At 56.7% G+C, this 21,751-nt stretch overlaps 1 protein-coding gene across 1 annotated transcript in view; it reads left to right on the forward strand.

Moving 5' to 3' along the window:
* The window catches only part of LOC135568878 (trichohyalin-like), a 29,534-nt gene extending 10,702 nt beyond the window's left edge, over positions 1–18,832 (forward strand). Inside the window, exons 5-11 of the mRNA XM_065015654.1 lie at positions 170–884; positions 2,408–2,609; positions 3,334–4,011; positions 7,797–8,048; positions 9,122–9,395; positions 9,489–9,728; positions 18,509–18,832. Of these exons, the coding sequence (XP_064871726.1) occupies positions 170–884; positions 2,408–2,609; positions 3,334–4,011; positions 7,797–8,048; positions 9,122–9,395; positions 9,489–9,728; positions 18,509–18,832 (2,685 nt within the window). The remainder of the gene's footprint in view (positions 1–169; positions 885–2,407; positions 2,610–3,333; positions 4,012–7,796; positions 8,049–9,121; positions 9,396–9,488; positions 9,729–18,508) is intronic.
* The last annotated feature ends 2,919 nt before the right edge of the window (positions 18,833–21,751 follow it).

Below are 21,751 nucleotides of genomic sequence, written 5' to 3' on the forward strand. Positions count from 1 at the left end.
AGAAGCCGCGACAGGCGGTCAGTTACCAGAGAGGCGACAGAAGGCTGGTGCCAGAGAGACGCGACAGAGCGGCTGAATTACCAGAGAGACGCGACAGGCGGTTGAATTTACCAGAGAGCCAGGACGAGCGGTTAGTTACCAGAAGACGCGACAGACGGTTGGTTACCAGAGAGACGCGACAGGGCGGCGTTACCAGAAGACGCGACAGGCGGCTGGTTACCAGAAAACGCGACAGACGCCTATTTACCAGAAAGGCGACAGGCAGCGTCACCAGAAAGGCGACAGGCGGCGTCACCGAAGGCGACAGGCGGCGTCACCAGAAGGCGCGACAGGCGGCGTCACCGAAAGGCGAGAACAGCGGCGTTACCAGAAAGGCGACACAGCGGCGTTACCAGAAAACGCGACAGAAGCGGCGTTACCAAGGCGACAAAGGCGGCGTTACCAGAAGTGCGACAAACGGCGTTACCAGAAGGCGACAGGCGGTCAGTTACCAGAACGCGACAGACGGTCAGTTACCAGAGAGACGCGACAGAAGGTCAGTTACCAGAGAAGGCGACAGAAGGTTAGTTACCAGAAGACAGCGACAGACGGCGGCGTCACCAGAGAGACGCGACGAGGCGGCGGCGTCACTAGAAAAACGCGACGAGCGGCGTCACCAGAAGGCGCGACAGGGCGGCGTCACCAGAAAGCGACAGAAGGCGGCGTTACCAGAAAAGCGACAGGCGGCGCGTTACTAGAGAAGCGCGACAGACGGCGGCGTTACCAGAAGGCGCGACAGAAGCGGCGTTACCAGAAACGCGACAGAGCGGCGACGTTACCGAAACGCGACAGGCGGTCAGTTACCAGATCGCGACAGCGGTCAGTTACCAGAGAGGCGACAGAAGGTCAGTTACCAGAGAGACGCGACAGAAGGTTAGTTACCAGAGACGCGACAGTGGCGACGTTACCAGAGGCGCGACAGGCGGCTAGATTACCAGAGACGACAAGGCGACAGGCGGCGACGTTACCAAAACGCGACAGACGGCTAGTTACCAGAAGAGGCGCGACAGACGGCGCGTTACCAGAGAGGCGACAGGCGGCTGGTGCAAATCAAAATCAAATCAAATCAAATTTATTTATATAGCCCTTCGTACATCAGCTGATATCTCAAAGTGCTGTACAGAAACCCAGCCCTAAAACCCCAAACAGCAAACAATGCAGGTGTAAAAGCACGGTGGCTAGGAAAAACTCCCTAGAAGGCCAAAACCTAGGAAGAAACCTAGAGAGGAACCAGGCTATGTGGGGTGGCCAGTCCTCTTCTGGCTGTGCCGGGTAGAGATTATAACAGAACATGACCAAGATGTTCAAATGTTCATAAATGACCAGCATGGTCGAATAATAATAAGGCAGAACAGTTGAAACTGGAGCAGCAGCATGGCCAGGTGGACTGGGGACAGCAAGGAGTCATCATGTCAGGTAGTCCTGGGGCACGGTCCTAGGGCTCAGGTCCTCCGAGAGAGAAAGAAAGAAATTAGAGAGCATATGTGGGGTGGCCAGTCCTCTTCTGGCTGTGCCGGGTGGAGATTATAACAGAACGTGGCCAAGATGTTCAAATGTTCATAAATGACCAGCATGGTTGAATAATAGTAAGGCAGAACAGTTGAAACTGGAGCAGCAGCATGGCCAGGTGGACTGGGGACAGCAAGGAGTCATCATGTCAGGTAGTCCTGGGACATGGTCCCTAGGGCCCAGGCCAGTTGAAACTGGAGCAGCAGCATGGCCAGGTGGACTGGGGACAGCAAGGAGTCATCATGTCAGGTAGCCAGAGAAGCGCGACAGACGGTTAGTTACCAGAGAGACGCGACAGACGGTTAGTTACCAGAGAAACACGACAGACGGCTAGTTACCAGAGGGCGACAGAAGGCTATTTACCAGAGAAGACGCGACAAACGGCTAGTTACCAGAGAGAAGCGACAGACGGCTGAATACCAGAGAGACGCGACAGAAGGTTAGTTACCAGAGAGACGCGACAGAAGGTTAGTTACCAGAGAGACGACAGAAGGCTAGTTACCAGAGAAGACGCGACAGACGGTCAGTTACCAGAGAGACGACAGAAGGCTAGTTACCAGAAGGCGACAGACGGCTAGTTACCAGAGAGGCGACAGAAGGTTAGTTACCAGAGAGGCGACAGAAGGTTAGTTACCAGAGAGGCGACAGAAGGTCAGTTACCAGAGAGGCGACAGAAGGTCAGTTACCAGAGAGACGCGACAGACGGTTAGTTACCAGAGAGGCGCGGACAGGCGGTTAGTTACCAGAGAATGGCGACAAGCGGTTAGTTACCAGAGAAGGCGACAGGCGGCGGCGTTACCAGAAGGCGCGACAGGCAGCTGAATTACCAGAAGAGATCGACGAAGGCGCCTAGTTGCAGAGAAGGCGACAGGCAGGCGTCACCAGAAGCGACAGGCGGCGGCGTCACCAGAAGGCGACGAAGGGCGTCACCAGAAAGCGCGACAGAAGCGCGTCACCAGAAAAACGCGACAGGCGGCTGGTTACCAGAGAGCCCAGCGACAGACTGCGGCGTCACCAGAAGAAAGCGACAGGCGGCTAGTTACCAGAAATAGCGACAGAAGGTTAGTTACCAGAAGCAGCGACAGAAGGTTAGTTACCAGAGAGACGCGACAGGTTAGTTACCAGAGAACGCGACAGGTTGGTTACCAGAGAGAGCGACAGAAGGTTAGTTACCAGAGAGCGCGACAGGCGGTTAGTTACCAGAAGGCAGCGACGGTCGGCGGCGTCACCAGAGAGCGACAGGCGGCTGAATTACCAGAAGAGCGACAGACGGCTGAGTTACCAGAGAAGGCAGCGACAGACAGCTAGTTACCAGAGAAGGCGACAGGCGGCTGAGTTACCAGAGAGGCGACAGAAGGCTAGTTACCAGAGAGCCCAGCGACAGGCGGTCAGTTACCAGAGGCGACAGAAGGCTAGTTACCAGAGAGGCGCGACAGAGCGGCTAGTTACCAGAGAAAGGCGACAGAAGGTTAGTTACCAGAGAGGCGACAGAAGGTTAGTTACCAGAGAGGCGACAGAAGGTCAGTTACCAGAGAGGCGACAGAAGGTCAGTTACCAGAGAAGCCAGCGACGAGCGGTTAGTTACCAGAAGGCGAGGACAGACGGTTGGTTACCAGAGAGGCGTGACAGAGCTGGCGGCGTCACCAGAGAGCGACAGGCGGAGGCGTCACCAGAGAAGGCGACGACAGGCGGCTAGTTACCAGAAGGCGACGAAAGCGGCGTTACCAGAAGGCAGCGACAAACGGCTAGTTACCAGAAAGCCGCGACAGGCGCCTGAATTACCAGAAAGCGACAGGCGGCAGCGTCACCAGAAGAACGCGACAGGCAGGCGTCACCAGAAACTAGCGACAGGCGGCGTCACCAGAAAGCAGCGACAGGCGGGCGTCACCAGAAACGCGACGAGCGGCGTTACCAGAAAACGCGACGAAGGCGGCGTTACCAGAAAACGCGACAGAAGCGGCGTTACCAGAAAAGCGACAGGGCGGCGTTACCAGAAAACGCGACTGAAGGCGGCGTTACCAGAAGCAGCGACAGGCGGTCAGTTACCAGAAGACGCGACAGGCGGTCAGTTACCAGAGAGACGCGACAGAAGGTCAGTTACCAGAGAGGCAGCGACAGAAGGTTAGTTACCAGAAACGCGACAGAGCGGCGTCACCAGAGAACGCGACAGACGGCGGCGTCACTAGAGAAGGCGCGACAGGCGGCGTCACCAGAAACGCGACAGGCGGCGTCACCAGAAGGCGACAGGCGGCGGCGTTACCAGAAAACGCGACAGACGGCGGCGTTACTAGAAAACGCGACAAACGGCGTTACCAGAGAAACGCGACATGGCGGCGTTACCAGAAAACGCGACAGAGGCGGCGTTACCAGAAGGCGACAGAGCGGTCAGTTACCAGAGAATAGCGACAGGCGGTCAGTTACCAGAGAGGGCGACGAAGGTCAGTTGCAGAGAGGCGACAGAAGGTTAGTTACCAGAAACGCGACAAACAGCGGCGTTACAGAGAACGCGACAGGCGGCTAGTTACCAGAAGACGCGACAGGCGGCAGCGTTACCAAACGCGACAGAGCGGCTAGTTACCAGAGAAACAGCGACAGGCGGCGTTACCAGAAAGAGCGACAGGCGGCTGATTACCAATCAAAATCAAATCAAATCAAATTTATTTATATAGCCCGCACAGTACATCAGCTGATATCTCAAAGTGCTGTACAGAAACCCAGCCTAAAACCCCAAACAGCAAACAATGCAGGTGTAAACACGGTGGCTAGGAAAAACTCCCTAGAAAGGCCAAAACCTAGGAAGAAACCTAGAGAGGAACCAGGCTATGTGGGGTGGCCAGTCCTCTTCTGGCTGTGCCGGGTAGAGATTATAACAGAACATGACCAAGATGTTCAAATGTTCATAAATGACCAGCATGGTCGAATAATAATAAGGCAGAACAGTTGAAACTGGAGCAGCAGCATGGCCAGGTGGACTGGGGACAGCAAGGAGTCATCATGTCAGGTAGTCCTGGGGCACGGTCCTAGGGCTCAGGTCCTCCGAGAGAGAGAGAAAGAAAGAGAGAAGGTTAGAGAGCATATGTGGGGTGGCCAGTCCTCTTCTGGCTGTGCAGGTGGAATTATAACAGAGCGTGGCCAAGATGTTCAAATGTTCATAAATGACCAGCATGGTTGAATAATAGTAAGGCAGAACAGTTGAAACTGGAGCAGCAGCATGGCCAGGTGGACTGGGGACAGCAAGGAGTCATCATGTCAGGTAGTCCTGGGACATGGTCCTAGGGCCCAGGCCAGTTGAAACTGGAGCAGCAGCATGGCCAGGTGGACTGGGGACAGCAAGGAGTCATCATGTCAGGTAGCCAGAAAGACGCGACAGACGGTTAGTTACCAGAGAGGCGACAGGCGGTTGGTTACCAGAGAGACCACGACAAACGGCTAGATTACCAGAGAGAGCGACAGAAGGCTATTTACCAGAGAGACGCGACAAGCGGCTGAGTTACCAGAGAAACTAGCGACAGACGGCTAGATACCAGAGAGACGCGACAGAAGGTTAGTTACCAGAGAGACGCGACAGAAGGTTAGTTACCAGAGAGACGACAGAAGGCTAGTTACCAGAGAGACGCGACAGACGGTCAGTTACCAGAGAGACGACAGAAGGCTAGTTACCAGAGAGACGCGACAGACGGCTAGTTACCAGAGAGGCGACAGAAGGTTAGTTACCAGAGAGGCGACAGAAGGTTAGTTACCAGAGAGGCGACAGAAGGTCAGTTACCAGAGAGGCGACAGAAGGTCAGTTACCAGAGAACGCGACAGGCGGTTGAGTTACCAGAGAAGACAGGACAGACGGTTAGTTACCAGAGAGACGCGACAGCGGTTAGTTACCAGAGAGACGCGACAGGCGCGCGTTACCAGAGAGAGCGACAGAGCGGCTAGTTACCAGAAGATGCGACAGACGCCTAATTGCAGAAAGCGACGACGGCGGCGTCACCAGAGAGACGCGACAGACGGCGTCACCAGAGAAGACGCGACAGACGGCGGCGTCACCAGAAAACGCGACAGACGGCGGCGTCACCAGAAGACGGCGACAGGCGGCGTTACCAGAGAGACGCGACAGACTGCGGCGTCACCAGAGAGACGCGACAGACGGCTAGTTACCAGAGAACAGCGACAGAAGGTTAGTTACCAGAAGAGACGCGACAGAAGGTTAGTTACCAGAGAGACGCGACAGGTTAGTTACCAGAGAGACGCGACAGGTTAGTTACCAGAGAGAGCGCGACAGAAGGTTAGTTACCAGAGAGACGCGACAGACGGTTAGTTACCAGAGAGGCGCGATAGTCGCTACGGCGTCACCAGAGAACGCGATAGACGGCTAGTTACCAGAGAAACCCGCGACAGGCGGCTAGTTACCAGAAGACGCGACAGACAGCTAGTTACCAGAGAGACGCGACAGACGGCTAGTTACCAGAGAGACGACAGAAGGCTAGTTACCAGAGAGACGCGACAGAGCGGTCAGTTACCAGAGAGACGACAGAAGGCTGGTTACCAGAGAGACGCGACAGGCGGCTAGTTACCAGAGAAGCGACAGAAGGTTAGTTACCAGAGAGCGACAGAAGGTTAGTTACCAGAGAGGCGACAGAAGGTCAGTTACCAGAGAGGCGACAGAAAGGTCAGTTACCAGAGAGCGCGACAGGCGGTTAGTTACCAGAGGCAGGACAGAGCGGTTAGTTACCAGAGAGGCGTGACGGCGGCGGCGTCACCAGAGAAGGCGACGAAGCGGAGAGCGTCACCAGAAAGACGCGACAGGCGGCGTTACCAGAAGACGCGACAGGCAGCGTTACCAGAGAAGCGCGACAGACAGCGGCGTTACCAGAGAGACACGACAGAAGGTTAGTTACCAGAGAGACGCGACAGACGGTTGAATTACCAGAGAGACGCGACAGAAGGTTAGTTACCAGAGAGAGCGACAGAAGGTTAGTTACCAGAGAGGCGACAGAAGGTTAGTTACCAGAGACGCGACAGGCGGCTAGTTACCAGAGAGGCGACAGAAGGCTGTTACCAGAGAGGAGCGACAAGCGGTCAGTTACCAGAGAGGCGACAGAAGGCTAGTTACCAGAGAGACGCGACAGGCGGCTAGTTACCAGAAAGACGCGACAGGCGGTTAGTTACCAGAAGGCGGGACAGACGGTTAGTTACCAGAGAGACGCGACAGAGCGGTTAGTTACCAGAAGGCAGCGACAGCAGCGGCGTTACCAGAGAACGCGACAGGCGGCTGAGTTACCAGAGAGCGCGACAGACGCCTAATTACCAGAGAAAGCGACAGCGGCGGCGTCACCAGAGAGACGCGACAGGCGGCGTCACCAGAAAGGCGACAGCGGCGGCGTCACCAGAAAACGACGAAGGCGGCGTCACCAGAAAACGCGACAGAAGCGGCGTTACCAGAGGCGTGACAGGCGGCGTTACCAGAGACGCGACAGACGCGGCGTTACCAGAAGACGCGACAGACGGCGGCGTTACCAGAAGACGCGACAGGCGGGCGTTACCAGAAGACGCGACAGGCGGTCAGTTACCAGAGAGGCGCGACAGGCGGTCAGTTACCAGAGAGGCGCGACAGAAGGTCAGTTACCAGAGAGACGCGACAGAAGGTTAGTTACCAGAGACGCGACAGAGGCGGCGTCACCAGAAGAGAGCGACAGCGGCGGCGTCACCAGAGAAGCGACATAGCGGCGGCGTCACCAGAACGCGACAGGCGGCGTCACCAGAAGAGGCGCGACAGGCGGCGTTACCAGAGAGACCACGACGACAGCGGCGTTACCAGAGAGACACGACAGAAGGTTAGTTACCAGAGAGACGCGACAGGCGGTTAGTTACCAGAGAGACGCGACAGAAGGTTAGTTACCAGAGAGACGCGACAGAAGGTTAGTTACCAGAGAGAGCGACAGAAGGTTAGTTACCAGAGAGGCGCGACAGACGGCTAGTTACCAGAGAGACGACAGAAGGCTAGTTACCAGAGAGACGCGACAGGCGGTCAGTTACCAGAGAGGCGACAGAAGGCTAGTTACCAGAGAGACGCGACAGGCGGCTGGTTACCAGAGACGCGACAGGCGGTTAGTTACCAGAAGACAGGACAGACGGTTAGTTACCAGAGAGACGCGACAGGCGGTTAGTTACCAGAGAAGACGCGACAGGCGGCGGCGTTACCAGAAGACGCGACAGGCGGCTGGTTACCAGAACGCGACAGGCGCCTGAATTACCAGAGAAGCGACGAGCGGCGGCGTCACCAGAGAGAGCGACAAACGGCGGCGTCACCAGAAAACGCGACAGGCGGCGTCACCAGAAAAGCGACAGCGGCGGCGTCACCAGAAACGCGACGACGGCGGCGTTACCAGAGAAACGCGACAGACGGCGGCGTTACCAGAAACGCGACAGGCGGCCGCGTTACCAGAACGCGACAGGCGGCGTTACCAGAAACGCGACAGCGGCGGCGTTACCAGAAGACGCGACAGGCGGTCAGTTACCAGAGAGACGCGACAGACGGTCAGTTACCAGAGAGACGCGACAGAAGGTCAGTTACCAGAGAGACGCGACAGAAGGTTAGTTACCAGAGACGCGACAGGCGGCGGCGTCACCAGAAAGACGCGACAGGCAGCGTCACCAGAGAGACGCGACAAGCGGCGTCACCAGAGAACGCGACAGAAGCGTCACCAGAGAAACGCGACAGGCGGCGTTACCAGAAGAACGCGACGAGCGGCGCGTTACTAGAACGCGACGAACGGGGCGGCGTTACCAGAGACGCGACAGGCAGCGTTACCAGAAACGCGACAGACGGCGGCGTTACCAGAGACGCGACAGACGGTCAGTTACCAGAGAGCGCGACAGACGGTCAGTTACCAGAGAGACGCGACAGAAGGTCAGTTACCAGAGACGCCAGCGACAGAAGGTTAGTTACCAGAGACGCGACGAGACGGCGGCGTTACCAGAGAGACGCGACAGGCGGCTAGTTACCAGAGACGCGACAGAAGCGGCGTTACAAAGAAGCGACAGGCGGCTAGTTACCAGAAGAGACGCGACAGGCGGGCGGCGTCACCAGAGAAGGCGACAGAGGCGGCGTTACCAGAAGAGCGACAGACAGCGGCGTTACCAGAGAGACCACGACAGAAGGTTAGTTACCAGAGAGACGCGACAGACGGTTAGTTACCAGAAGGCGACAGAAGGTTAGTTACCAGAGAGACGCGACAGAAGGTTAGTTACCAGAGAGACGCGACAGAAGGTTAGTTACCAGAGAGACGCGACAGGCGGCTGAATTACCAGAGAGGCGACAGAAGGCTAGTTACCAGAGAACGCGACAGCGGTCAGTTACCAGAAGAGAGCGACAGAAGGCTAGTTACCAGAGAGAGCGCGACAGGCGGCTAGTTACCAGAAGACGCGACAGGCGGTTAGTTACCAGAAGGAGGACAGGCGGTTAGTTACCAGAGAGACGCGACAGGCGGTTAGTTACCAGAAAGGCGACAGACGGCGTTACCAGAAAGACGCGACAGGCGGCTAGTTACCAGAAACGGCGACAGACGCCTGTTACCAGAAGGCGACAGAGGCGGCGTCACCAGAGAAACGCGACGACAGCGGCGTCACCAGAGAAACGCGACGAGGCGGCAGCGTCACAGAGAAACGCGACAGGGCGGCGTCACCAGAAAGAGACGCGACAACGGCGGCGTTACCAGAACGCGACAGCGGCGTTACCAGAACGCGACACGGGCGGCGTTACCAAACGCGACAGCGGCGACGTTACCAGAAACGCGACAGACGGCGGCGTTACCAGAGACGCGACAGGCGGTCAGTTACCAGAAGCGCGACAGGCGGTCAGTTACCAGAGAGGCGACAGAAGGTCAGTTACCAGAGAACGCGACAGAAGGTTAGTTACCAGAAACGCGACAGACTGGCGGCGTCACCAGAGAGACGCGACAGGCGGCGTCACCAGAGAGAAGATGGCGACAGGCAGCGGCGTCACCAGAAAACGCGACAGGCGGCGACGTCACCAGAAGAAAACGCGACAGGCGGCGGCGTTACCAGAAGAAGCGCGACAGACGGCGGCGTTACTAGAAAACGCGACAGCGGCGGCGTTACCAGAAAACGCGACAGCGGCGTTACCAGAAACGCGACAAACGGCAGCGTTACCAGAGACGCGACAAGCGGTCAGTTACCAGAGAGACGCGACAGGCGGTCAGTTACCAGAAAGCGCGACAGAAGGTCAGTTACCAAAGAGACGCGACAGAAGGTTAGTTACCAGAGACGCGACAGACGGCGGCGTTACCAGAAGGCGCGACAGGCGGCTAGTTACCAGAGACGCGACAGGCGGCGTTACCAGAAACGCGACAGACGGCTAGTTACCAGAGAGACGCGACAGACGGCGACGTTACCAGAGAGACGCGACAGACGGCTAGTTACCAAATCAAAATCAAATCAAATCAAATTTATTTATATAGCCCTTCGTACATCAGCTGATATCTCAAAGTGCTGTACAGAAACCCAGCCTAAAACCCCAAACAGCAAACAATGCAGGTGTAAAAGCACGGTGGCTAGGAAAAACTCCCTAGAAAGGCCAAAACCTAGGAAGAAACCTAGAGAGGAACCAGGCTATGTGGGGTGGCCAGTCCTCTTCTGGCTGTGCCGGGTAGAGATTATAACAGAACATGACCAAGATGTTCAAATGTTCATAAATGACCAGCATGGTCGAATAATAATAAGGCAGAACAGTTGAAACTGGAGCAGCAGCATGGCCAGGTGGACTGGGGACAGCAAGGAGTCATCATGTCAGGTAGTCCTGGGGCACGGTCCTAGGGCTCAGGTCCTCCGAGAGAGAGAGAAAGAAAGAGAGAATTAGAGAGAGCATATGTGGGGTGGCCAGTCCTCTTCTGGCTGTGCCGGGTGGAGATTATAACAGAACGTGGCCAAGATGTTCAAATGTTCATAAATGACCAGCATGGTTGAATAATAGTAAGGCAGAACAGTTGAAACTGGAGCAGCAGCATGGCCAGGTGGACTGGGGACAGCAAGGAGTCATCATGTCAGGTAGTCCTGGGACATGGTCCTAGGGCCCAGGCCAGTTGAAACTGGAGCAGCAGCATGGCCAGGTGGACTGGGGACAGCAAGGAGTCATCATGTCAGGTAGCCAGAGAGACGCGACAGACGGTTAGTTACCAGAGAGACGCGACAGACGGTTAGTTACCAGAGAGACACGACAGACGGCTAGTTACCAGAGAGACGACAGAAGGCTATTTACCAGAGAGACGCGACAAACGGCTAGTTACCAGAGAGACGCGACAGACGGCTAGATACCAGAGAGACGCGACAGAAGGTTAGTTACCAGAGAGACGCGACAGAAGGTTAGTTACCAGAGAGACGACAGAAGGCTAGTTACCAGAGAGACGCGACAGACGGTCAGTTACCAGAGAGACGACAGAAGGCTAGTTACCAGAGAGACGCGACAGACGGCTAGTTACCAGAGAGCGACAGAAGGTTAGTTACCAGAGAGAGCGACAGAAGGTTAGTTACCAGAGAGGCGACAGAAGGTCAGTTACCAGAGAGGCGACAGAAGGTCAGTTACCAGAGAGGCGCGACAGGCGGTTAGTTACCAGAGAGGCGGGACAGGCGGTTAGTTACCAGAGAGACGCGACAGACGGTTAGTTACCAGAGAAGGCGCGACAGACGGCGGCGTTACCAGAGAGAAGCGACAGGCGGCTAGTTACCAGAGAGATGCGACAGACGCCTAGTTACCAGAAGAGGCGACAGACAGCGTCACCAGAGAGACGCGACAGACGGCGGCGTCACCAGAAAACGCGACAACGGCGTCACCAGAAACGCGACAGGCGGCGTCACCAGAAAACGCGACAGACGGCGGCGTTACCAGAAAGCGCGACAGACTGCGGCGTCACCAGAGAACGCGACAGGCGGCTAGTTACCAGAGAAGCGACAGAAGGTTAGTTACCAGAGAGACGCGACAGAAGGTTAGTTACCAGAGAGGCGCGACAGGTTAGTTACCAGAGAACGCGACAGGTTAGTTACCAGAGAGACGCGACAGAAGGTTAGTTACCAGAGAGACGCGACAGGCGGTTAGTTACCAGAGAGACGCGACAGTCGGCGTCACCAGAGAGACGCGACAGGCGGCTAGTTACCAGAGAGACGCGACAGGCGGCTAGTTACCAGAGAAACGCGACAGACAGCTAGTTACCAGAGAGACGCGACAAGCGGCTAGTTACCAGAAGAGGCGACAGAAGGCTAGTTACCAGAGAGACGCGACAGACGGTCAGTTACCAGAGAGAGGCGACAGAAGGCTAGTTACCAGAGAGACGCGACAGGCGGCTAGTTACCAGAGAGACGCGACAGAAGGTTAGTTACCAGAGAGACGACAGAAGGTTAGTTACCAGAGAGGCGACAGAAGGTCAGTTACCAGAGAGACGACAGAAGGTCAGTTACCAGAGAGACGCGACAGGCGGTTGGTTACCAGAGAGGCGGGACAGGCGGTTGGTTACCAGAGAGACTAGCGACAGGCGGTTAGTTACCAGAGAGAGCGCGACGAGCGGCGGCGTTACCAGAAAAGGCGACAGGCGGCTGGTTACCAGAGAAACGCGACAGACGCCTAGTTACCAGAGAGAGGCGACAGGCGGCGGCGTCACCAGAAAACGCGACAGAAGCGGCGTCACCAGAAAACGCGACAGCGGCGGCGTCACCAGAAAACGCGACAGAGCGGCGTCACCAGGGAACGCGACAAACGGGCGGCGTCACCAGAAAAACGCGACAGGAGCGGCGTTACCAGAAAACGCGACAGACGGCGGCGTTACCAGAACGCGACAGGCGGACAGTTACCAGAGAGACGCGACAGGCGGTCAGTTACCAGAGACGCGACAGAAGGTCAGGTACCAGAGAGGCGACAGAAGGTTAGTTACCAGAGACGCGACAGACGGCGGCGTTACCAGAGAGACGCGACAGGCGGCTAGTTAACCAGAAGACGACGACAGACGGCGGCGTTACCAGAAACGCGACAGGCGGCTAGTTACCAGAGAAACGCGACAGGCGGCTAGTTACCAGAGAAGGCGACAGGCGGCTAGTTACCAAGAAGGCGCGACAGGCGGTTAGTTACCAGAGAGACGCGACAGGCGGCTAGTTACCAGAGAGAGCGACAGAAGGCTATTTACCAGAGAGACGCGACAAACGGCTAGTTACCAGAGAGACGCGACAGGCGGCTAGATACCAGAGAGAGCGACAGAAGGTTAGTTACCAGAGAGGCGCGACAGAAGGTTAGTTACCAGAGAGACGCGACAGACTGCGGCGTCACCAGAGAGACGCGACAGACGGCTAGTTACCAGAGAGGCGCAACAGAAGGTTAGTTACCAGAGAGACGCGACAGAAGGTTAGTTACCAGAGAGACGCGACAGGTTAGTTACCAGAGAGACGCGACAGGTTAGTTACCAGAGAGACGCGACAGAAGGTTAGTTACCAGAGAAGGCGACAATCGGCGGCGTCATCAGAGAACGCGACAGGCGGCTAGTTACCAGAGAGACGCGACAGACGGCTAGTTACCAGAGAGACGCGACAGACAGCTAGTTACCAGAGACGCGACAGACGGCTAGTTACCAGAGAGACGACAGAAGGCTAGTTACCAGAGATAGCGACAGGCGGTCAGTTACCAGAGAGAGGCGACAGAAGGCTAGTTACCAGAGAAGCGCGACAGGCGGCTGGTTACCAGAGAAGCGCGACAGAAGATTAGTTACCAGAGAGGCGACAGAAGGTTAGTTACCAAAGAGGCGACATAAGGTCAGTTACCAGAGAGACGCGACAGGCGGTTAGTTACCAAAGAGGCAGGACAGCGGTTAGTTACCAGAAGACGCGACAGGCGGTTAGTTACCAGAGAGCGCGACAGGCGGCGGCGTTACCAGAGACGCGACAGGCGGCTAGTTACCAGAGAGACGCGACAGAGCGCCTAGTTACCAGAGAGCCCGACAGACAGCGGCGTCACCAGAGAGACGCGACAGGCGGCGGCGTCACCAGAAGAACGCGACAGGCGGCGTCACCAGAGACGCGCGACGGCAGCGTCACCAGAGAAAACGCGACAGACGCGGCGTCACCAGAAACGCGACAGGCGGCGTTACCAGAAACGCGACGACGGCGGCGTTACCAGAAACGCGACAGGGCGGCGTTACCAGAACGCGACAGACGGCGACGTTACCAGAGACGCGACAGGCGGCGTTACCAGAGCGACAGGCGGTCAGTTACCAGAGAGACGCGACAAGCGGTCAGTTACCAGAGAGACGCGACAGAAGGTCAGTTACCAGAGAGGCGACAGAAGGTTAGTTACCAGAGAGCGACAGACAGGCGGCGTTACCAGAAGCGCGACAGGCGGCTGAAGGGGTTACAGAGAGACGCGACAGGCGGCAGCGTTACCAGACGCGACGAAGGCGGCGTTACCAGAGAGAGCGAAACGGCGGCGTTACCAGAAGAGACGCGACAGAGCGGCTAGTTACCAGAAGACGCGACAGACGGTTAGTTACCAGAGAAGACGCGACAGGCGGCTAGTTACCAGAGAGGCGACAGAAGGCTATTTACCAGAAGACGCGACAAACGGCTAGTTACCAGAGAGAGAGACGCGACAGAAGGTTAGTTACCAGAGAGGCGACAGAAGGTTAGTTACCAGAGAGACGCGACAGAAGGTTAGTTACCAGAGAGACGCGACAGACTGCGGCGTCACCAGAGAGACGCGACAGACGGCTAGTTACCAGAGAGACGCGACAGAAGGTTAGGTACCAGAGAAGGCGACAGAAGGTTAGTTACCAGAGACGCGACAGGTTAGTTACCAGAGAGACAGCGACAGGTTAGTTACCAGAGAGACGCGACAGAAGGTTAGTTACCAGAGAGCGCGACAGAAGGTTAGTTACCAGAGAGACGCGACAGAAGGTTAGTTACCAGAGAGGCGCGACAGGTTAGTTACCAGAGAGGCAGCGACAGGTTAGTTACCAGAGAGATTCGACAGAAGGTTAGTTACCAGAGAGGCAGCGACAGACGGTTAGTTACCAGAGAGACGCGACAGTCGGCGGCGTCACCAGAGAAGGCGACAGGCGGCTAGTTACCAGAAGGCGACAGGCGGCTAGTTACCAGAGAGAGACACGACAGACAGCTAGTTACCAGAGAGACGCGACAGGCGGCTAGTTACCAGAGAAGACGCGACAGACGGCTAGTTACCAGAGAGACGCGACAGACGGTTAGTTACCAGAGAACCACGACAGAAGGTTATTTACCAGAGAGACGCGACAGAAGGTTAGTTACCAGAGAGACGCGACAGAGGCGGCGTCACCAGAGAAGCGCGACAGAGCGGCGTCACCAGAAAACGCGACAGACGGCGGCGTCACCAGGGAAACGCGACAGAGCGGCGTCACCAGAAGAACGCGCGACAGGCAGCGCGTTACCAGAGAACGCGACAGACAGGCGGCGTTACCAGAACGCGACAGACGGCGGCGTTACCAGAAGGCGCGACAGACGGACAGTTACCAGAAAGGCGCGACATACGGTCAGTTACCAGAGAGACAGCGACAGAAGGTCAGGTACCAGAGAGACGCGACAGAAGGTTAGTTACCAGAGACGCGACAAAGCGGCGTTACCAGAGAAGGCGACAGGCGGCTAGTTAACCAGAGAAGGCGACGACAGGCGGCGTTACCAGAACGCGACAGGCGGCTGGTACCAGAGAGACGCAACAGGCGGCTAGTTACCAGAAGAGACGCGACAGGCGGCTAGTTACCAGAGAGCGCGACAGGCGGTTAGTTACCAGAGAGACGCGACAGACGGCTAGTTACCAGAGAGAGCGACAGAAGGCTATTTACCAGAGAGACGCGACAAGCGGCTAGTTACCAGAGAGACGCGACAGACGGCTAGATACCAGAAGACGCGACAGAAGGTTAGTTACCAGAGACGCGACAGAAGGTTAGTTACCAGAGAGACGCGACAGACTGCGGCGTCACCAGAGACGCGACAGACGGCTAGTTACCAGAGAGACAGCGACAAAGGTTAGTTACCAGAGAGACGCGACAGAAGGTTAGTTACCAGAGAGACGCGACAGGTTAGTTACCAGAGAGACGCGACAGGTTAGTTACCAGAGAAGGCGCGACAGAAGGTTAGTTACCAGAGAGACGCGACAGTCGGCGGCGTCATCAGAGAGACGCGACAGGCGGCTAGTTACCAGAAAGCGCGACAGATGGCTAGTTACCAGAGAGACGCGACAGACAGCTAGTTACCAGAGAGACGCGACAGACGGCTAGTTACCAGAGAGAGCGACAGAAGGCTAGTTACCAGAGAAGACGCGACAGGCGGTCAGTTACCAGAGAGGCGACAGAAGGCTAGTTACCAGAGAGCGCGACAGCGGCTAGTTACCAGAGAAGGCGACAGAAGATTAGTTACCAGAGAGAGCGACAGAAGGTTAGTTACCAAAGAGGCGACAGAAGGTCAGTTACCAGAGAGACGCGACAGAGCGGTTAGTTACCAGAGAGGCGGGACAGGCGGTTAGTTACCAGAGAAGACGCGATAGAGCGGTTAGTTACCAGAAGACGCGACAGGCAGCAGCGTTACCAGAGAACGCGACAGGCGGCTAGTTACCAGAAGACGCGACAGACGCCTAGTTACCAGAGAGCCGACAGGCAGCGTCACCAGAAGAAGACGCGACAGACGGCGGCGTCACCAGAAGAGACGCGACAGAGGCGGCGTCACCAGAAAGGCGACGAGCGGCGGCGTCACCAGAGAAACGCGACAGGCGGCGTCACCAGAGAAAACGCGACAGGCGGCGGCGTCACCAGAAGGCGACAAACGGCGGCGTTACCAGAAAACGCGACAAACGGCGGCGTTACCAGAAACGCGACAAAGCGGCGTTACCAGAAAGGCGACAGACGGCGGCGTTACCAGAAAGACGCGACAGAGCGGCTAGTTACCAGAGAGACGCGACAGACGGTTAGTTACCAGAGAGACGCGACAGACGGCTAGTTACCAGAGAGACGACAGAAGGCTATTTACCAGAGAGACGCGACAAACGGCTAGTTACCAGAGAGACGCGACAGAAGGTTAGTTACCAGAGAGACGCGACAGAAGGTTAGTTACCAGAGAGACGCGACAGAAGGTTAGTTACCAGAGAGACGCGACAGACTGCGACGTCACCAGAGAGACGCGACAGGCGGCTAGTTACCAGAGAGACGCGACAGAAGGTTAGTTACCAGAGAGACGCGACAGAAGGTTAGTTACCAGAGAGACGCGACAGGTTAGTTACCAGAGAGACGCGACAGGTTAGTTACCAGAGAGACGCGACAGAAGGTTAGTTACCAGAGAGACGCGACAGAAGGTTAGTTACCAGAGAGACGCGACAGAAGGTTAGTTACCAGAGAGACGCGACAGGTTAGTTACCAGAGAGACGCGACAGGTTAGTTACCAGAGAGATTCGACAGAAGGTTAGTTACCAGAGAGACGCGACAGACGGTTAGTTACCAGAGAGACGCGACAGTCTGCGGCGTCACCAGAGAGCGCGACAGGCGGCTGAGTTACCAGAAGACGCGACAGGCGGCTAGTTACCAGAGAGACACGACAGACAGCTAGTTACCAGAGACGCGACAGGCGGCTAGTTACCAGAAGAGCGCGACAGGCGGCTAGTTACCAGAGAAGGCGCGACAGTCGGCGGCGTCACCAGAAGAGACGCGCGACAGGCGGCTAGTTACCAGAAAGCGCGACAGTCGGCGGCGTCACCAGAAGACGCGACAGGCGGCTAGTTACCAGAGAAGGCGACAGGCGGCTAGTTACCAGAGACACGACAGACAGCTAGTTACCAGAGAGACGCGACAGAGCGGCTAGTTACCAGAGAGAGAGCGACAGACGGCTAGTTACCAGAGAGACGCGACAGACGGTTAGTTACCAGAGAACCACGACAGAAGGTTAGTTACCAGAGAGAGCGACAGAAGGTTAGTTACCAGAGACGCGACAGACGGCGGCGTCACCAGAAGAGCGACAAGCGGCGTCACCAGAGAAACGCGACAGGCGGCGTCACCAGGAGACGCGACGAGGCGGCGTCACCAGAAGGCGACGAGCGAAGCGGCGTTACCAGAAAACGCGACAGAGCGGCGGCGTTACCAGAACGCGACAGACGGGCGGCGTTACCAGAGACGCGACAGACCCACAGTTACCAGAGAGACGCGACAGGCGGTCAGTTACCAGAGAACGCGACAGAAGGTCAGGTACCAGAGAGACGCGACAGAAGGTTAGTTACCAGAGACGCGACAGGCGAGCGTTACCAGAGAGCGCGACAGGCGGCTAGTTAACCAGAGAGCGACGAGGCGGCGTTACCAGAAAACGCGACAGGCGGCTAGTTACCAGAAAGGCGACAAGCGGCTAGTTACCAGAAAAGAGCGACAGGCGGCTAGTTACCAGAAAGACGCGACAGACGGTTAGTTACCAGAGAAGACGCGACAGACGGCTAGTTACCAGAGAGGCGACAGAAGGCTATTTACCAGAGAAGACGCGACAAGCGGCTAGTTACCAGAGAGACGCGACAGACGGCTGAGATACCAGAAGAGCGACAGAAGGTTAGTTACCAGAGAGCGCGACAGAAGGTTAGTTACCAGAGAGACGCGACAGACTGCGGCGTCACCAGAGAGACGCGACAGGCGGCTAGTTACCAGAGAGGCGCGACAGAAGGTTAGTTACCAGAGAGAGCGACAGAAGGTTAGTTACCAGAGAGCGAGAGCGACAGGTTAGTTACCAAAGAGCGACAGAAGGTCAGTTACCAGAGAGACGCGACAGGCGGTTAGTTACCAGAGAGGCGGGACAGGCGGTTAGTTACCAGAGAGGCGATGAAGCGGTTAGTTACCAGAAGGCGCGACAGAGCGGCGACGTTACCAGAGAGCGCGACAGGCGGCTAGTTACCAGAGAGGCGCGACAGGCGCCTAATTACCAGAAAGCCGACAGACGGCGGCGTCACCAGAAAACGCGACAGCGGCGGCGTCACCAGAAGACGCGACAGCGGCGGCGTCACCAGAGAGAGACGCGACAGACGCGGCGTCACCAGAAGGCGACAGGAGCGGCGTCACCAGAAGAACGACAGACGGCGGCGTCACCAGAAGGCGACAGGCGGCGGCGTTACCAGAAAGACGCGACAGAAGCGGCGTTACCAGAAAACGTGACAGAGCGGCGGCGTTACCAGAGAGACGCGACAGACGTCAGCGTTACCAGAGAAACGCGACAAGCGGCTGGTTACCAGAAGAAAGCGACAGGCGGTTAGTTACCAGAGAGACGCGACAAGCGGCTAGTTACCAGAGACGACAGAAGGCTATTTACCAGAGACGCGACAAACGGCTAGTTACCAGAAGACGCGACAGAAGGTTAGTTACCAGAGAGACGCGACAGAAGGTTAGTTACCAGAAACGCGACAGAAGGTTAGTTACCAGAGAGGCGACAGAAGGTTAGTTACCAGAGAGGCGCGACAGGTTAGTTACCAGAGAGGCGACAGGTTAGTTACCAGAGAGAGGCGACAGAAGGTTAGTTACCAGAGAACGCGACAGAAGGTTAGTTACCAGAGAGACGCGACAGAAGGTTAGTTACCAGAGAGACGCGACAGGTTAGTTACCAGAGAGACGCGACAGGTTAGTTACCAGAGAGATTCGACAGAAGGTTAGTTACCAGAGAGACGCGACAGACGGTTAGTTACCAGAGAGACGCGACAGTCGGCGGCGTCACCAGAACAGCGACAGGCGGCTAGTTACCAGAAAAACGCGACAGGCGGCTAGTTACCAGAGAGACACGACAGACAGCTAGTTACCAGAGAGACGCGACAGACGGCTAGTTACCAGAGAGACGCGACAGGCGGCTAGTTACCAGAGAGCGCGACAGCGGTTAGTTACCAGAGAACCGCGACAGAAGGTTAGTTACCAGAGAGAGCGACAGAAGGTTAGTTACCAGAGAGATGCGACACGGCGGCGTCACCAGAGAGACGCGACAGGCGGCGTCACCAGAGAGACGCGACAGCGGCGGCGTCACCAGGAGACGCGACAGGCGGCGTCACCAGAAACGCGACAGAAGGCGGCGTTACCAGAGAACGCGACAGAGGCGGCGTTACCAGAGACGCGACAGACGGCGGCGTTACCAGACGCGACAGACCCACAGTTACCAGAAACGCGACAGACGGTCAGTTACCAGAGAGGCGCAACAGAAGGTCAGGTACCAGAAGACGCGACAGAAGGTTAGTTACCAGAGACGCGACAGACGGCGGCGTTACCAGAGAACGCGACAGAGCTAGTTAACCAGAAGGCGACAGACGGCGGCGTTACCAGAGACAGCGACAGCGGCTAGTTACCAGAGAGGCGACAGGCGGCTAGTTACCAGAGACGCGACAGGCGGCTAGTTACCAGAGAAGACGCGACAGGCGGTTAGTTACCAGAGAGACGCGACAGGCGGCTAGTTACCAGAGAGGCGACAGAAGGCTATTTACCAGAGAAGGCGACAAGCGGCTGGTTACCAGAAAGACGCGACAGAGCGGCTAGATACCAGAAGACGCGACAGAAGGTTAGTTACCAGAAGGCGACAGAAGGTTAGTTACCAGAGAGAGCGACAGACTGCGGCGTCACCAGAAGACGCGACAGACTGCTCAGTTACCAGAGAGGCGACAGAAGGTTAGTTACCAGAAGACGCGACAGAAGGTTAGTTACCAGAGAGACGCGACAGGTTAGTTACCAAAGAGGCGACAGAAGGTCAGTTACCAGAGAAGGAGCGACAGGCGGTTAGTTACCAGAGAAGCGGGACAGGCGGTTAGTTACCAGAGCGATGCGATAAGCGGTTAGTTACCAGAACGCGACGAGCGGCAGCGTTACCAGAAGACGCGAGAAGGCGGCTAGTTACCAGAAAACGCGACAAGCGCTAGTTACCAGAGAAACCGACAGGACGGCAGCGTCACCAGAAACGCGACAGGCGGCGTCACCAGAAGACGCGACAGGCGGCGGCGTCACCAGAAGGCGCGACGAACGCGGCGTCACCAGAGAAACGCGACAGACGGCGGCGTCACCAGAAACGCGGAAGGCGGCGTCACCAGAAGACGCGACAGCGGGCGTTACCAGAGAAACGCGACAGGCGGCGTTACCAGAAACGTGACAGAGGCGGCGTTACCAGAGACGCGGCGACAGGCGGCGTTACCAGAAAGACGCGACAGACGGCTAGTTACCAGAGAGAGAGCGACAGAGCGGTTAGTTACCAGAGAAACGCGACAAGCGGCTAGTTACCAGAGAGGCGACAGAAGGCTATTTACCAGAGAACGCGACAAGCGGCTAGTTACCAGAGAGAGCGACAGAAGGTTAGTTACCAGAGAGAGCCAGCGACAGAAAGTTAGTTACCAGAGAAGACGCGACAGAAGGTTAGTTACCAGAAGACGCGACAGAAGGTTAGTTACCAGAGAGGCGCGACAGGTTAGTTACCAGAGAGACAGCGACAGGTTAGTTACCAGAGAGGCGACAGAAGGTTAGTTACCAGAGAGACGCGACAGAAGGTTAGTTACCAGAGAAGGCGCGACAGAAGGTTAGTTACCAGAGAGGCGCGACAGGTTAGTTACCAGAGAAGACGCGACAGGTTAGTTACCAGAGAGATTCGACAGAAGGTTAGTTACCAGAAGAAGATAGCGACAGGCGGTTAGTTACCAGAGACGCGACAGTCGGCAGCGTCACCAGAAGACGCGACAGAGCGGCTAGTTACCAGAAAACGCGACAGGCGGCTAGTTACCAGAGACCGCGACAGACAGCTAGTTACCAGAGAGACGCGACAGGCGGCTAGTTACCAGAAGGCGACAGGCGGCTAGTTACCAGAGAGGCGACAGGCGGTTAGTTACCAGAGACCGCGACAGAAGGTTAGTTACCAGAGACGCGACAGAAGGTTAGTTACCAGAGAGATGCGACAGGCGGCGTCACCAGAGAAGGCGACAGGCGGCGTCACCAGAACGCGACAGAGGCGGCGTCACCAGGAACGCGACAGACGGCGGCGTCACCAGAAGAAACGCGACAGAGGCGGCGTTACCAGAAGACGCGACAGGCGGCGGCGTTACCAGAAACGCGACGAACAGCGGCGTTACCAGAAACGCGACAACGGACAGTTACCAGAAAGACGCGACAGGCGGTCAGTTACCAGAGAGAGGCGACAGAAGGTCAGGTACCAGAGAGGC

This window comes from Oncorhynchus nerka, unplaced genomic scaffold (genome assembly GCF_034236695.1).
Source record: "Oncorhynchus nerka isolate Pitt River unplaced genomic scaffold, Oner_Uvic_2.0 unplaced_scaffold_1364, whole genome shotgun sequence".
In the NCBI taxonomy this organism is placed as follows: domain Eukaryota; kingdom Metazoa; phylum Chordata; class Actinopteri; order Salmoniformes; family Salmonidae; genus Oncorhynchus; species Oncorhynchus nerka.